The 16,894-nt window shown below is 39.2% G+C and overlaps 1 protein-coding gene across 3 annotated transcripts; it reads right to left on the reverse strand.

The window, feature by feature from the left end:
• Nucleotides 1-507: 507 nt before the first annotated feature.
• LOC136223457 (transcription initiation factor IIF subunit alpha) lies at nucleotides 508-5,448 on the reverse strand. 3 transcript variants are annotated; one of them, XM_066011463.1, is made up of 10 exons: nucleotides 5,180-5,448; nucleotides 4,903-5,085; nucleotides 4,171-4,329; nucleotides 3,631-3,776; nucleotides 3,053-3,423; nucleotides 2,836-2,951; nucleotides 1,815-1,946; nucleotides 1,311-1,502; nucleotides 979-1,194; nucleotides 508-802 (listed from the first exon to the last, which is right to left on the reverse strand). In XM_066011463.1, exons 2-10 carry the CDS (start codon nucleotides 5,071-5,073, stop codon nucleotides 710-712), a joined length of 1,596 nt encoding a protein of 531 aa, XP_065867535.1. In that variant the 5' UTR covers nucleotides 5,074-5,085; nucleotides 5,180-5,448; the 3' UTR covers nucleotides 508-709. The 3 variants fall into 3 exon arrangements, with proteins under 3 accessions (XP_065867535.1, XP_065867533.1, XP_065867534.1); XM_066011461.1 differs by having other exon boundaries at nucleotides 1,296-1,502; XM_066011462.1 differs by having other exon boundaries at nucleotides 1,296-1,498; nucleotides 1,811-1,946.
• Between the last annotated feature and the right edge of the window lie 11,446 nt (nucleotides 5,449-16,894).

Raw genomic sequence — 16,894 nt, forward strand, 5'->3', positions numbered from 1 at the left:
CTGCTCCCCAGGGGTGCTACTCATGGTGGCAGTAACAGTAACCTTATCTTATCTATTTACGTTTTCTAGAGAGAAAGCTACAGTAGCTTTTTTTTTAATATATACATGTTTTAAATTAATCAATAAATAAATTATAAAATAAAAAATAAATAAATTATAAAATAAAAAATAAATAAATTATTGAACATAGCAAAACTTTATTCTTTCGATAATTATGTTACAAAAATATATTTTATGAAAATAAAAAAAAATTTGGTTAATAACAAATAACTACAATTATTTATGAAAAACTCCAAAAATGAGCTTTTCATAAAAAGCTCAAAACGCTACAATTTCCAGAGAAAATGCTAAACATTGCGGTTATATAAACCTAACCGAACTCATATTTCCTACGATTTGGTATGAAACGATAAACACTACTTGAAAAGCTAAAACAAACACCCCTAACTCCACCTACATTTGGATTGAATATCGTTCTATGTTAGAAAACCTTGTGGACATCAAGTGTGCCTTTTACAAGATCAAGAACTTTTTTTATTTTTTTATTTTCTCAAATTCCTTGTTGCACCACCCATTTGTAGAAAGAAAGAAAAAAACTCGGGTAAAAGGGTTACGTCCTGAAATAGGTGGAGACTGTTGGGGGTCTCAATTTGAACAAAATTACAAAATAGTTAGAGCAGTTGTCGCTATATTATGTAAAGTAAAAGGATCACTTGTGGTCTCTCAACACAACATAGCTGGATCCGCTGGTCTTCTGAATCTTTGAAATTCTCCTCAGAATATCTGCAAAAGCCTTCTTATCCTGCATCCCATTCAGAAGACACATCAACCACTACTAGATTATGAAATATTAGCTGCGTTCTAAATGAACCACCCACAATCATGTATTGTATTTTATTTTGTAATCCAGGATACAGTTTCAGACTACAATTTTTTGCATTGTATCTATACATGAACTGATAAAGTAGGGTACCGTACCTCTTGAGTTTTCAGTCGAGATTTAAATCTAGCAACAAGATCCTGTGTAGTTACAGGTCCATTTTGCAACAAAACAGCTCTAATCTCCTCTTCCGTCACAGGGGAAGTTGACCCAGCTGGTGCTGTTTTAGATGATGAGGACAACGGTTGCCCTTTAGGAGTTGTACTACTCCTAGCAGTAGCCGCATTTTCTTCTTTCACGGTAGGTTTTAATTCCTGACCCAGAAAACATTTCAAAGATTAGATTATTCAGAGTAAGTTTGCTGCACAACCAACTAAGAATTCTTACAAAAGTCTATTAAAAAGCAATATCATACATTTTCTGCCTTCACCTTCTTCTGAGGTGCACCATTAGATGTTTTTGAGTCATCGCCATTTAATTTTCTTTTTCCCTTTGCTGACTTGGAAGGAGGAGTCCCCTTAGAAGAACCAGAAGGCATTGGCTTTGCAGGGCTGCTCTCAGCAGGTTCCTCCTTCACTGCATCCTTCTGTTTAGGGGCCAGAACAGGAGATAGATCTTCTTCCTGGTCAAGGCAAGAAAAACACAAATGAATGCAAGAAAACAATAGGCATGCCCCACAAATGGCTAAGAAAGTAAATCAGATATCAGATTGAAGAATAAGTCAATGCAGGCATTAAATACGGCAATAAATTAATAAATAAAGCAAACTTTACATCGCCTTAAAAACTGCAGTTTACAGTACTACAGGAAATTTTATAAAAATAATAATGAAATAGAAATAGCACTACAAAATATGAATAGAAAATCACAAAGCCAACCCAAACTAAGTTTTTCAACACAGCAGGGTAACTGAAAATCCATTAGAATAACTTGCCTCGTCGTCGTCATCATCTTCTTCAGCATCTGAATCATTCAATCCACCAGTTCTACCAAGTAGCTTCTGCAACTCTTTACCAGATTTGCTTAATCCACCCTCCTCATTCTCTTCATCTTCATCCTCTTCATCCTGAAACATGCAAACCATGCTGATAAGACAAAATGCACATTTTACAGCTGAGGACAGTTTTTGCAATCCTTTTGAATAAAAAGCCACAATTTTGGTAATCCATTCAAAACGCCTCTCAACACTAACTTCTGATTTCCAATCCGCACAATCCCTTAACTTATGATTGCAACTTTATATTTACCACAGAAGCACATTAATCCAGATTCAATGTTTACAGGCAGTGATATTATAGTCTGTATGCAAGTACTATGTCTCTGACTGACTATCTCCTTTCATCATAAGCTCTATATCTCACATGCATATCCATCACCTTAGTTCTACATAAATGCTCAGTACCGCCCCAAATCAGACGCATCAAATAAGGCCATAAATAAGATACAAACAAGAATACTACATCGAGAACCACAAACAAGATGTCAACCCTAACAGAACAGCATAGGTAACATGCCAATCAAATTGGCAACAGTGAATTAAGCTAACAGCCAACTAACAAACAAATATTTGTCTTCTAACTCAATTTGTTTGGCTTCATCCAATCTCATATGTCATCGTGATATCCCATTCATACCTTATATCATTTATTGAACAGAGCTGGCTCAACATATTAAAAACTTGCAGGGGCACGAGATGTGGCAACTGACACTGTTTTTTAGAAATGTCAAAGTCTTTCCACTAATTCCCAAAAAGAAACGCTTCATGAATATGCAACACGGGAAAGGAAAGGGCTTGTTCAAAACTAACCACTACAGCACATCATCGTAATTCTGATTTTTGACACTTTTGAAGCAAATTAGTGATCAATTTCTTGCAGACGAAATAATACCCAAGAAACTGATGCAGTTAACGCTAAAAATAACAAAACTGAAAATTTGCATCACCAAATACGAACCTGCTTAATTTCAGGGGGAGCAGGAACCTCAGGGGCCAAATCTTCCCGTTCTTCAGGATCATTGCCTACTGCTTCATCATCATCGGTGAAAATTTCTTCATGCTCCCAGTCATCACCTAAAATCAACAAATATGCAGAAAAAGTTGTAAAAGTCACTTGACAACAATTCATCACCAGAATCAATATCTATAACGTGATATTGGAGAGAACTAGTCACCTTTCTCTATATCATCATCATCCATATCATGATCTCCTCCTCTTGGACCTTCCTCGTCATCGTCACCACTACGTTTGTTCATTCCAAGTCTATTCTTCCGAGCAGCCTCGTCTTCCTCATCTTCGTCTCCCCTGTCTGACACATTGCCACCTTCATCATCCCCAGTTGCTTTTTTACGTCCCCTTCCACCACCTGTTCCGCTCTCCTTCTCATCAAACTTCTCGACTTCACCAAATGCAGCAGGCCCATTATTTGCAGCTTTCATCATCCACCTCTGATATCCATCAGCAGTCTTCCTCCTGTTCTTCATCTTCTCTTCTGCTTCCTCCAAGGTTAGTTGTTTATATTGAGCAACCTTGTTAAAGTTATACCTGTCAAACATGTCAAGGAGCCATTAGACCCTATCTAATAAAAGAAAAGAGTATTATATTCATCGTCAATTCTTAAGCACAATGACTAAAGAAATAACAACACGAAAAAGGCTGATATCCTCAAAGAACAATCATCTCCAACATGATTTTATCCAATATAAATAATATTATACGTTCACAATAAAATTCGAAAATCATAATGCATACCAAGAACCTGCAGGAATAGCATTGAACTCCTTCCCTTGCAATATCAAAAGGTAGTAAGTTGCTGATTGTGAACCTTCCAGATGACCTTGGTACTGAAACTGCCCCGTTTCATCCTCCAATAACCAAGGTCTGTTCTTGTATTTCTCCTGTGTAGAGCAACGTCACACACTAAATAAGACTGGTGTGATTAACACACTTAGTTAGGGTGTGCATTAGCACATGCACATAAAATAACAGTCTCTTTTAAACAAATACAAAATTGTAAGACCAAACAATTAGAAATGGAAACTCATCTCCAGACAATATCAAAATAACCATACAGGAGGATTTAGTACTCAATTTCAGATTGAGTCAAGTTCTGTTTTTTATTCCATTTCAGATTCCATTCTCCAAAACAAACATTCGACTACTTGAAACTTAATTAGATCATCATTACCACATTTCATTAATTTGGTAAAACCACGCAAAGCCCTAAACATGCTTAAAATTATGAAGTAGTGAGAATAAGTAAATGGTATACTGGACACTGAAAACCATTACCCGCAAGGCATCAGTAACTTGTCTTCCATGGAGCCCCTCTTTATGAAGAGACCATTTATTCTCAGCATTTTTCTTCTTTGAAAAACTTGGTAGCCCTGTAACAAATCTACCAATAAAGTAATTCTTGTCACCGCTAGGACTAGCTCGAACATTGTATTCCTAATAGAAACAACACAAAGTATGTCAATTTTCCCTTGCAAAATGAGTAAATATATAATTAAGCAATCAACAATATACCATTCCAAACATAACAATATATGTTCAACATCAACATCAACATAGATTTCTACATGATATTAATTTAAAAAAAAAAAATTGTTTACAATGAACAGCTGTTCGAAAATATTGAGACAGCAAAGGCGCTCAGAAATCATGCTTCAAACAAAGTTCGAAGCAACAACATATAATTTATTTCTTTTTAGTTCGTAAGCACTGCAAAAGGAGCTTGATTATAAGAAGTTCAAAACCATCAAAAGTTTTGAATGGAATAAGAAAAAAAGGTAATTCAAAGGATACAAAAGAGTAAAATGCAGTTAGCTTATGGAAATTGCGATTGTTAAATTCGAAGTGTCGTATCGCATACAACAGAAAAATCATGGAAGAAAAGGGAAAATGAAGACAATTCTACATAATACAATTACTTGGTGAAAAATAAAACATAACAAAATCAAACCCCTGTAGAATGGAAACAGAAAACAAAAATCCAAACAAATTGAGAGTGAGGAAACAAACTCGAATCAAGCGAGTAACTGTAGCGCCACAGTCATAACATTTGCCAAGATTCTCAGCCATGGTTTTCCCACAGGTTAAGCACAGAGTCATGTGCTTACAATTACTTCCATACAGGTCAGTGGTCGATCCACATCCGCTACAAGATGGCTTCAACATAAGATCAAACGACATGTTTCGCTCGACCTAAGGAAAAGAAACAGAGAAAGAAAAGCTTCAGAAAACCTAAGGGATCAATCAATTTGAATAAAATTATAAAGAAAGTGGTCAAATTAGGTACTTAGGTTGCTTGAATTCTAGGTCAAATTTGTGTTTTCAGTTTTCAGTTTTCACTTCGTAAGCCAGTTTTACATAAAATCACGAAAGCAGAACGACAATGTTAACTGAAGCTGAAAAAAGAAAGAGGGAGAGTGAGGGAGGGAGGGCTTTGGACGATGGACGACCGAGAGAACTGAGTAATTCTCTCAATACAGTATGGATTGAAATCGTTTCTAGGAGTTTGGAGGTTAACACATGTGAGACTTAAAACGAGATAATGGAAAGCAAGAATGAAGGTTAAAAATTAATCGGAGAGTTTATATAAATGAGAGTTTTGGGGAAACAAAGTTAAATTTCATGTGGAGACGTAAAAAAAAATTAATGCATTTTCCGTTACTTCTATTACTTTTAATTGGGAGGTTAAAGTTTGGAGTAACGCACACATTATCTTGGGACAGCAAAGACACAAGGAACGCAGGGGGAGAAGAAAAAATAGAGACGCCCAAAGCTCTCTCATGACCTTCAGCAGCAAGTCGATCTGTCATTCGATTCTGCTCTCTGTAAACATGACAAAAGATGATAGATTCGAAAGAGGAGCAAATCCTTTGAATGGCTTTAATTAAATTCAGGCTCCCTAAACACAGAGCTCTTTTATCAGAAATCATATTTACTGCTTTCAGATTGTCTGCCTCCACGAGCAACTTCCTAATCCCCAGATCCTTTGCCATCCTAAGCCCTGAAAGGATACCCCAGAGCTCAACAATAAACGAAGAGCCCAAGCCAAGGTTCTGAGCAAAACCTGACAACCGAGAACCTCCAGCATCTCTCAGAACACCACCAGCAGCAATTCTTTCGTTGTCTTTGCACGACCCATCGGTATTCAATTTCACCACCCCTTTCCCAGGTCTTTCCCAACCTAACAGAACAGCCGACCTTTGGATAGAACCAGCAACACTATCAACCTTAAAACCCTCAACAATTGATTTAACTTTTTTGAAGAAGAAATCCAGTAAATTAGGAATGGCAATACCTCCTTCTCCAAACACCTCTAAATTCCTCAATGCCAAATTTGGTGGCTGATAGGGGTCAAAAACCCCTATCTTTGGGTACGGTTTTAGGACGGTTTTTAGAGTTATTCGGTTAATAAGCGAGCAATTCTCGCATTTAAATGCTTTTGTGTGAGTTAGTTAGGAATTGAAAACATTCTATTTACTTTTCGCCGTTTAGGCTCGTTTTGTAATCAATTTAGGCAAATACGGCCGAAATAGCATGCGTATTAGAATTCCGTTCTCTTTTGAAGCTAATTGGTCCGTCAAAAGTCGCACCAAACGAAGCGTTTGCTCAAAATAAGCGATTGACGGATCAATTTGGCTTTTTGGACTAATGTTTTCCGGAGTTTTTATGCGTATGCAGGTGTGAAGTCGGGCGAAAAAGGTCGCGGAACTCATCGAGCTTGGATCGAGCACGCTTCGGGCGAAAACGCTCGGCGAGCAGGGCCCCACGGGCCATTTCTGCTCGCCGAGCAGGCCACCAGGCGCCTGCTCGGCGAGCAGGGGCTGCTCGGCGCGAGCAGCCCTGCTCGCTGAGCAGCCTTCCCTGCTCGGCGAGCAGCCCTGCGGGAATTGGTCAAAAAGACCAATTCCGCCCCCACGAAGCCACGTTCGGCCCCACGTCTTCCTACACCAACTAGGACACGAAAATAGGTCAAAACGAGGCCCGAGACGCGTCTATAAATAGGATTTTTCAATTGTAATTAGATATCTTTCGTTTTTGTAAATTATTTTAGCTTTCCCCTTGTAATTCCTCTCCATCTTCTCCATCTTCCTCAACCTCCATTGAAGCTCCTTCAAAGCTTTCTCCCGAGGAATTACCAAGGTCCGTCCTTAAGATTAACTCGCCGGCTGCAGAGTAAACAGGTTCCCTGAAAGGGATTTTTGTATCTCCTTTTATCTTTCCATGTTTGTACTCTTTGATACAGTTGCCGAACTTGACTTATTGTATCTTGTGACAATTATATTCGCCTTTAATAATAATTTAGCTCTTGTTTTGTTCTATGATTATTTGTCTAATCTCTGTCTTACGCTTTATTCAATTGGTTTAACTCATTCAAAAGCCCCGAAATCTAGTAGGCACATATTGCGAGCTGAATCTGACCTAGTCAGAGCCTAGGAGATTGACGACCTCTTAGTTGATTAAGCGCCAATTTACTGAGCCTTAGACCTAGTTTCGGCCTTAGGGAATCACGCGCTAGGAACCTCAGGAGGGTAAGTAGGGTTAATCGCCTTGAATACAAGTGACTCATATTAGGTTTTTATTCAATAGACTTGATAATCTATCTTTATTATTATCGTTCATACCATGTTCCTTCGAATAGTTTCATTAATGAAAGATCAATTAGGGGTAGAGTAACTTAGTTAGGCGTAGAATAACTTAGATAATTTAGTTAAAATTAGATAACTTAGCTAGGATTAGTATAATTCAACCTAGGAGTAGATTAATTAAACAAACCAAACTCAAAACCCCCTAAGCCTAGATAACATCCGAGACCAAGTAGCTTGATACTTGCAGAAATAAATCCTGTGGACGATAACCTGGACTTAAACCAGAAATTTATTACTTGATAACGACGGGGTACACTTATCCCTTAGTGAGTTCTCATCTCGAGTTAGGTGAGGGCGCATCAAGTTTTTGGCGCCGTTGCCGGGGATTTATTTCTTCTGCAATATCGAACCAAAGGTCGACTTGTTAGTTTAGGCATTCTTTGTAAATACTTTCTTTGTTAATATCATATATACTTGTTTATAATCATGATTCTTTTTATTACGTATCTATACCGTTTATACTTGTTTATATACACATATTTATATATACTCATTTATGATAACCATCCTTGTTTATACTTACGCTTGTTTATATTCATTTGTACGAACATGTAGCTATCAACTTCATCTATACGTGTCTGTATATGTTTATCTATACCATTCTTATACTTGTATAAAACTGTATGATTTGTATGATTTCCCTTCAGCTTTCATTTATTTCTGTATTTATCTTTTCTCAGTGTATGCCTACGAGATCAGCGAAAATACCGGTTGTCCCTCTTAACCCTGAACTTGAACGTACTCTTCGCAGGAGCAAACAGATCGGAAAGCTGAAGCAAGACGATATCATCGAGCCTATCAAGCCTCTCAAGATGACTGACAATGAACGGAACAATGAGTGGAACGCTGAGAACACCGGACCAGAAATCGACACTCGTCTGATGAGTGAGATCCTGGCACCGCACCGACATCAGCATCTGTCAGGCATTGCTGCTCCAAACATTCAGGCAAATACATACGAAATCAAGTCTGGCATAATTCACTTGATCCAACAGACCGGACTGTTTGGAGGAGAAGCATATGAAAGCCCGAATGATCATCTGGATCGCTTCCTAATGTGCGCAGACACTGCAAGGACCAATGGGGTCCCCCAAGATGCTGCTAGACTGAAACTGTTCCCATTCTCTCTGACGGGGCAAGCTTTGGAATGGCTGAGAACACTGGAGCCTGGTTCAATCACAACATGGGCAGGGTTGGAGAAGGAATTCTTGTCCTACTACTTCCCTCCCTCGAAGACAGCAATGCTCAGGGGTGAGATCACATCCTTCCACCAACCCGAGCATGAGGCGCTCCACACATCTTGGACTCGATTCAGGAAAATGCTGTGCATGTGCCCTCATCATGATATACCTAAGCATCAGTTAGTGAGCGTCTTCTATCACGGACTGACACCCACCAACAGAGCCATTGTCGACTCCGCAGCGGGTGGAGATTTGTTTAGAAAGACAGCAACAGAGGCATATGACATGATTAACGAGCTAGCCAGAAAGAGTGTGCAGTGGCAAGAACAGAAGCTCGCCGGCCCCACAAGGCAGCGGGTATTTGCTGTGGAAGAGCAGGAACAAAATCCAGTTGTTGCGGATTTGAGTAGGAAGATGGATGTACTGTTGGCTACGCTTAGCCGACCTCCCACCTGCGTGCACTGTGGCGGCGACCACAATGGAAAGGATTGTCAAGCAGGTAGCCCTTTCGCTGGAGATGGGGTGGAGATGGTCAATTACGTTGGGGGCAGCCGAGATACAATCAAAACTATAACAGTGGCAACCCCAACAACTACAACTCCTACAACAACAACAACAACAATGGCAACTACAGGAGGCCTCAGCACCCGAACCTCTCTTACGGGAATTCAAATCAGAATGTGCTTCGACCTCCTAGCGGATTTGTTCAAGAGCATAGAAAGCAGGGGCTTGGCATGCCTCCATACCAACAGCAAAATCAAGGGCCAGTGCAACACCCTAAGGAATCCGATGAAGTGATCACTCTTTTAAAGGAGATCTCGGCTAGGCTTGCCAACAACGAAGCCTTCTGCAAGGATTTGAGCAATCAGGTGGCTCAGATTAATAGGGACAGGCAGGAAAGGCCACAGGGTTCTCTCCCGAGCACAACGGAGAAGAACCCAAAGATCCTGAGAAAGGATTGAGTAAGGGGGAGAAATCGGGTTCTCCTCGGTTTTTAATTCAAAGTTTGAACAATTTGATTCTGCATTTTCTTTTCTTTTTTATTTTGCTTTTATTTTCTTTTATTATTTTGGTTAATTAAATTTTGATCTCGTTTGTTTATTTACACTGTCAAACTTTGTTCCCCGCACTCTAAAAAAAAAAAAAAAACAAATTTCGCCCAACCCGGGCGAGTTAGGCAATGCCCAGCTCGCCGGGCTGGTCGGCCGAGTCAGCCGGCTAGGCCGACACGGGCTGTTTGGGATTTTAAAAAAATCCCGAACCAAAAAAAAAAAGAGAAAGAAAGAAGAAGAAAATAAATAAAAGAAAAAGAAAAGAGTAAGAAAAGAAAAAAAAGGGGGGTGACTCATCATCCCCTTCCCCACCTTCTTCTTCCCTTCTCTCTTCTTTCTTTTTATTCTATTTTTCCATTCTTCCCTTCTCCTTCCCCTTTTGCTTCTTCCAAACCTAACCCCCCAAATCCACCATTCTAACCCGAATTCAAGATTTAAGGTATGAATCTTTACCTATTTTTGATTTCTAACATATTTCTAGGCTTAGATTTTAGCTTAGGGTGATAATTTTTTAGTTTTAAGAAAAACCTAGTTTTAGGTTTCTCTCTCTTTTCTCAAATTAATCTCTTGTTTGCTTTTAAATTCTTGATTTCCTTGCAATTTGTGTTGACATGATGATTAATTTATAGCTTGGGTGTGATTTCCATTCTCAATTTGTGGATATTTGGAGAAATTGCTCAATTTGGCTAAAATCCCCATTTTAGTTCAAAGTTCAACTATTCAAATTATAGTTAGAAACGTATCAATAGAGTTGTGAATTGCATTCTTTTTATGTTTTAGTCATTGGGTATCTCCAATTTTGCATGAATTTGTGAATTTCGGGTGAAACACTTAGGGACCAAATACTTATGATTTAGTCCCTAAGTTCCTAAAGCTATGATTTTTGCCTATGAATGGTTGTTTGGGGGTTTATGTTGGAACTTGTAAATATGTTCTAACTCTTCCATTTTTGGTCTATTCCTCAGGAACTATGGGTCGGAAAGGCAAAGCTAAGGTCGTCGTCGAGAATGAAGCCGAATCTGAGGTCGAGTTCGACGAAAGCCTCCAAGCTAAGTATGATCCACCCTTTGGTCTTATTGATGAACGTGAGGGAATATTGTACGATAGGTTTTCCAAGCAAGACCTTGCCACACACATAGTTGTTGATCAAACTTATTTATCGAGTATAGGTTTAAAGAAGGATTTCAATGAAATCCTCAAATTCCACGGTTGGTATAGACTAGCCACCAAACAGACTCCAGTTTATCACAACTTTCCATGGAATTCTTGACCACTTGGAAAAAAGAGCTACCCTTGGGCTGTGGGAAACACTCTTTTAGACTAAACGGTAAACCCTACCGTCTCGATGGCACCACACTAGCAGCCCTAATGGGAGTTTATAACGACCCAGAGGCAATCTCAGACTTTGAGAAGCCTATAACAAAAGATATAGCTTGGGAACAACTCACAAGCATATCAGACTTTAACTCCCAGACTGCTAGCCCAGTCGCTCTCCTAGACCCACTTCTCAATCTTGTTCACAAATTTGTGGCCCACAACTTATTGGGCAAAAACGAGAGCAATAAAGTCTCAAAGACGGAATTGCTCATACTATGGTGCGTGGCCAACCACAAACACGTGGACAATGTCAAGACCATATTTGAAGGCTTCTCAAGCCAAACAAGTAGAAAACGCGGTTCCCTAGGCCTTGGGCACTTAGTTACCAACCTACTCGAGAGCCAATTCAAAAATTTGGACAATCCCGAAATTGCTATTTACCCCACTTTGCTTAACTCCAAGTTTTTAAGGAAATCTACTTTTCAAGAAGTCTTAAACAGGAACCCAACCGGAGGAGCAAGCTCTAGCGCAGGGGGAAGAAAAAGAGCACGAGTTCCACAGCAGCAAAGGGACGAAGAACCTGAGGAAGAAGAACCTGCGACAGCAGGAGACCAAAGGGAACACCAAGCGTCGGGGACGGAGGCCCAATTCCAAGCCATCAACACTATGATGGCAGAAATGCGAGATCTTAACCTACAGACCTTTAACACTGTTCAGCAGATGGACCAACGGTTCACCAACTTTGAGCAGAACATGGACTGAAGGCTTTCGGGTCTTGAATACGTAGCAGCAGACTACTGCGAGCGCTACAACATGCCTTGGCCATACCCCCCGGCCGATTAGTAAGTTGTCTTCTCCACCCTAACTCTTTACACTCGTACTTCATGATTTGTGATGCAATGTTGGAACTTATTGCATGTTTTAGTGTGAGGAGGAGGGGTAGACAAACTTACAAAAATTGTATAAATTTTTAATTTTTGTTGCGTCGTGTCTAGTTTAGGTTTGCGTTTTGGTGTTTTATTTTTGATTTACTTATGTTTTTGCATGTTTAGGACCTAAAACCGTGAACCTCCTTCGAATCTAAACTTCGTTATTTGTCTTTGAGGGCTGAGAACCGAATCTAAAATTGCATGACAACTAGTTTAGGCGTAGGACACAACTCTTGTATCTGTAAAAGCATGAGCTACAGTTTGCATTTAGACCCTACTTTTGAAGAAATGCTAAAATCATTACTTAGGTAGATAACTTAAGAATTGAAGGCATGTGATATTAAACTTGAGTTTGGGGAAAACTAGTAAACACAAAATTGAAACCCAAAGAATTGTGAGCTGAATTTGAGCCTAAGAGCGAACATCAAAAAAGCTCTTTTTCTTGACATTTTTATGTGAATGCTTTGACTTGTGGAAGATTACAGATTTTGCACCTAATACTGTGTTGAACCTACATGCAATGATTTGAGATGATAAACGATGAATCAGCCTCATTAGAATTAATCTTTTTCTTTACCTTATTTTTTTCTTTTTCATCAACTCTAGGAAGCCCCTTTGAGCCGACATTTTTGTAGTTTGTAGATTTTTCTTTCGTTCTAACCCGTTTTTGCAAACCACAACTTGGTTCGCTATTTAACCTTTGTTTTTGCAAAGCTCGAAATTGAGCCTTTGCTTTCCTCTAGCGCTTTACCTTTGTTTATGGCATTTCAGTATCAAGCCAAAAGGCTAAGAAGTGAATGAGCATCACTACCCCAAAAAGAAAAAGAGAAAAACAGAAACAGAAAAAGAAAAGAAAAGAGATGAACAAAAGGGGAAAAACTTCATTCCCCAGTTCCTAAAAATCAAAAACGTCTCAAGAAAACATCCCAAAAGAAAAAAAAATATAAATATAAGGGATGAATAAAAAGCTCAGTCACTTCGTATTTGCTAAAGCCATTTTAACTTTGTTTTTGTAGCGCTAGAACTTTTAACCCTTGTTGTACCTTTAACCCTCTAACCACATTACAACCCCAATTAGAGGCTGTTTTTGATATCATCGGAGTCATATAGCATAGTAGAGGAACTCGGATGAACGTGCAAAATCAACGTAATCCTAAGCAAGAACATAAGCCGAGAGTAAACACTTTAGCCACCAAAATTGTGTGAATGAGTGAACTACCTATGGTGAGGTGTTTTACCTAGCGATCCCCTTAAACTCGTTTAATTGAACATGTGTCCATTTGCTTAAAACTATGACCCATGATAATTGAAATGCAGCTTTTGGATATCGTGTCTCTACTTTGTATTTCCGAATGCATGTAATTACAGATGCTCGAAATTGTGTCAAGCACCTAGTCAAACTGGGAAGTTTTCTAGCTTGCTTGTGATGGCGGGTTTAGTTTTTTAGTTTACTTGGGGACAAGTAAAGTTTTAAGTGCGAGGAGGTTTGATAGGGGTCAAAAACCCCTATCTTTGGGTACGGTTTTAGGACGGTTTTTAGAGTTATTCGGTTAATAAGCGAGCAATTCTCGCATTTAAATGCTTTTGTGTGAGTTAGTTAGGAATTGAAAACATTCTATTTAGCAATTCTCGCATTTAAATGCTTTTGTGTAAATTATTTTAGCTTTCCCCTTGTAATTCCTCTCCATCTTCTCCATCTTCCTCAACCTCCATTGAAGCTCCTTCAAAGCTTTCTCCCGAGGAATTACCAAGGTCCGTCCTGAAGATTAAGTCGCCGGCTGCAGAGTAAACAGGTTCCCTGAAAGGGATTTTTGTATCTCCTTTTATCTTTCCATGTTTGTACTCTTTGATACAGTTGCCGAACTTGACTTATTGTATCTTGTGACAATTATATTCGCCTTTAATAATAATTTAGCTCTTGTTTTGTTCTATGATTATTTGTCTAATCTCTGTCTTACGCTTTATTCAATTGGTTTAACTCATTCAAAAGCCCCAAAATCTAGTAGGCACATATTGCGAGCTGAATCTGACCTAGTCAGAGCCTAGGAGATTGACGACCTCTTAGTTGATTAAGCGCCAATTTACTGAGCCTTAGACCTAGTTTCGGCCTTAGGGAATCACGCGCTAGGAACCTCAGGAGGGTAAGTAGGGTTAATCGCCTTGAATACAAGTGACTCAGATTAGGTTTTTATTCAATAGACTTGATAATCTATCTTTATTATTATCGTTCATACCATGTTCCTTCGAATAGTTTCATTAATGAAAGATCAATTAGGGGTAGAGTAACTTAGTTAGGCGTAGAATAACTTAGATAATTTAGTTAAAATTAGATAACTTAGCTAGGATTAGTATAATTCAACCTAGGAGTAGATTAATTAAACAAACCAAACTCAAAACCCCCTAAGCCTAGATAACATCCGAGACCAAGTAGCTTGATACTTGCAGAAATAAATCCTGTGGACGATAACCTGGACTTAAACCAGAAATTTATTACTTGATAACGACGGGGTACACTTATCCCTTAGTGAGTTCTCATCTCGAGTTAGGTGAGGGCGCATCAAGTTTTTGGCGCCGTTGCCGGGGATTTATTTCTTCTGCAATATCGAACCAAAGGTCGACTTGTTAGTTTAGGCATTCTTTGTGAATACTTTCTTTGTTAATATCATATATACTTGTTTATAATCATGATTCTTTTTATTACGTATCTATACCGTTTATACTTGTTTATATACACATATTTATATATACTCATTTATGATAACCATCCTTGTTTATACTTACGCTTGTTTATATTCATTTGTACGAACATGTAGCTATCAACTTCATCTATACGTGTCTGTATATGTTTATCTATACCATTCTTATACTTGTATAAAACTGTATGATTTGTATGATTTCCCTTCAGCTTTCATTTATTTCTGTATTTATCTTTTCTCAGCCTATGCCTACGAGATCATCGAAAATACCGGTTGTCCCTCTTAACCCTGAACTTGAACGTACTCTTCGCAGGAGCAAACAGATCGGAAAGCTGAAGCAAGACGAGATCATCGAGCCTATCAAGCCTCTCAAGATGACTAACAATGAATGGAACAATGAGTGGAACCCTGAGAACACCGGACCAGAAACCGACACTCGTCTGATGAGTGAGATCCTGGCACCGCACCGACATCAGCATCTGTCAGGCATTGCTGCTCCAAACATTCAGGCAAATACATACGAAATCAAGTCTGGCATAATTCACTTGATCCAACAGACCGGACTGTTTGGAGGAGAAGCACATGAAAGCCCGAATGATCATCTGGATCGCTTCCTAATGTGCGTAGACACTGCAAGGACCAATGGGGTCCCCCAAGATGCTGCTAGACTGAAACTGTTCCCATTCTCTCTGACGGGGCAAGCTTTGGAATGGCTGATTAGGTTTTTATTCAATAGACTTGATAATCTATCTTTATTATTATCGTTCATACCATGTTCCTTCGAATAGTTTCATTAATGAAAGATCAATTAGGGGTAGAGTAACTTAGTTAGGCGTAGAATAACTTAGATAATTTAGTTAGAATTAGATAACTTAGCTAGGATTAGTATAATTCAACCTAGGAGTAGATTAATTAAACAAACCAAACTCAAAACCCCCTAAGCCTAGATAACATCCGAGACCAAGTAGCTTGATACTTGCAGAAATAAATCATGTGGACGATAACCTGGACTTAAACCAGAAATTTATTACTTGATAACGACGGGGTACACTTATCCCTTAGTGAGTTCTCATCTCGAGTTAGATGAGGGCGCATCAGTGGCATACCACAGCAAAAAAAATTACACCATGCTCGAGACCATCCAATATCTTCCCTTCAATACCCTCCTTAAACCAATCTTGTTCAGAATAGGAAAAGAAGGCAGAAAGGCACTGTTCAGGAAGAACTTTTCTCCACACAGCCTTACTCCCAACACAATCTCTAAGAACATGGCACATGGTTTCTACATGAGCTTTATATCTACTACAGGCATCAGAGTGCACCAAATGGCGTCTTTTTCTTTCAACATTCGTCAGGAGTCTATCCTTAGCACAAAGCCAAAGAAAACTCCTAATACGATAAGGAACCTTCAAGGACCAGATAACCTTTCAAAGGTTCGAAGGAGGAATATCCACAGCGTGATTAAAGGCCTCAAAAGAAGATTTACAAGAGTAAGCACTGTTATTCCAGAACGTCCAACAGCGGGCATCGCCATCTTCCTCCATGCTGCTAATTTTAACTCCCCGAATTCTCAGGAGCGTTTCAAGACTGAAGAAAATGTCAAATTTAGACCAATCCCACTCTCCCTCTTCAGTCACAACATCCGCAACTTTCCAATTTCGGACCTCCAGAGGCGGGGGAATACTGCAAATTTCCACCAAAGGACGCTTCCCAAGTCAGACATTATTCCAAAAACTAATCGATCTTCCATTTCCAACCGACCAGCTAATACCAGTGCAAAATTCAGCAAAAACCGTATTAACCACTTTCCAAAGGTAGGAACAAACCTGAACTTTATCTTTATGTCCCCCAAAAATCCTATCATTCCTATACTTTCCATAAAGGATACGGACCCAAAGAGCCGTTGGAGATTGCCACATTCTCCAAAGGAGCTTCATTAACAAAACTTTGTTATTATCCCCAGCCTGTCTAATCCCAAGGCCACCCATACTTTTAGGTTGGCAAACCTCCTTCCAAGGAACAAGATGGATTTTCCTACCCTCCACCGAGTCCCCCCACAGGAAACGGCGATTAATTTTATCTAAGTCGTTAAGAACAGGTTCAGGAAGACGACAAGCTTGCATAATATGATTAGGCACTGCACAGTTCACAGACTGAATCAAAGTAAGACGACCCGCAAGA

Source organism: Euphorbia lathyris, chromosome 3, assembly GCF_963576675.1.
Source record: "Euphorbia lathyris chromosome 3, ddEupLath1.1, whole genome shotgun sequence".
Classification (NCBI taxonomy): domain Eukaryota; kingdom Viridiplantae; phylum Streptophyta; class Magnoliopsida; order Malpighiales; family Euphorbiaceae; genus Euphorbia; species Euphorbia lathyris.

Bases quoted from the DNA above. Each gene is read 5' to 3' on its own strand.
- LOC136223457 (XM_066011461.1), bottom strand. From the start codon at position 5,073: ATGTCGTTTGATCTTATGTTGAAGCCATCTTGTAGCGGATGTGGATCG. The intron at 3,777-4,170 runs GTAATGGTTTTC...TGCTCTACACAG, and splicing joins AAGTTACTGATGCCTTGCGG to GAGAAATACAAGAACAGACC. The intron at 3,424-3,630 runs GTATGCATTATG...CATGTTTGACAG, and splicing joins GCTATTCCTGCAGGTTCTTG to GTATAACTTTAACAAGGTTG.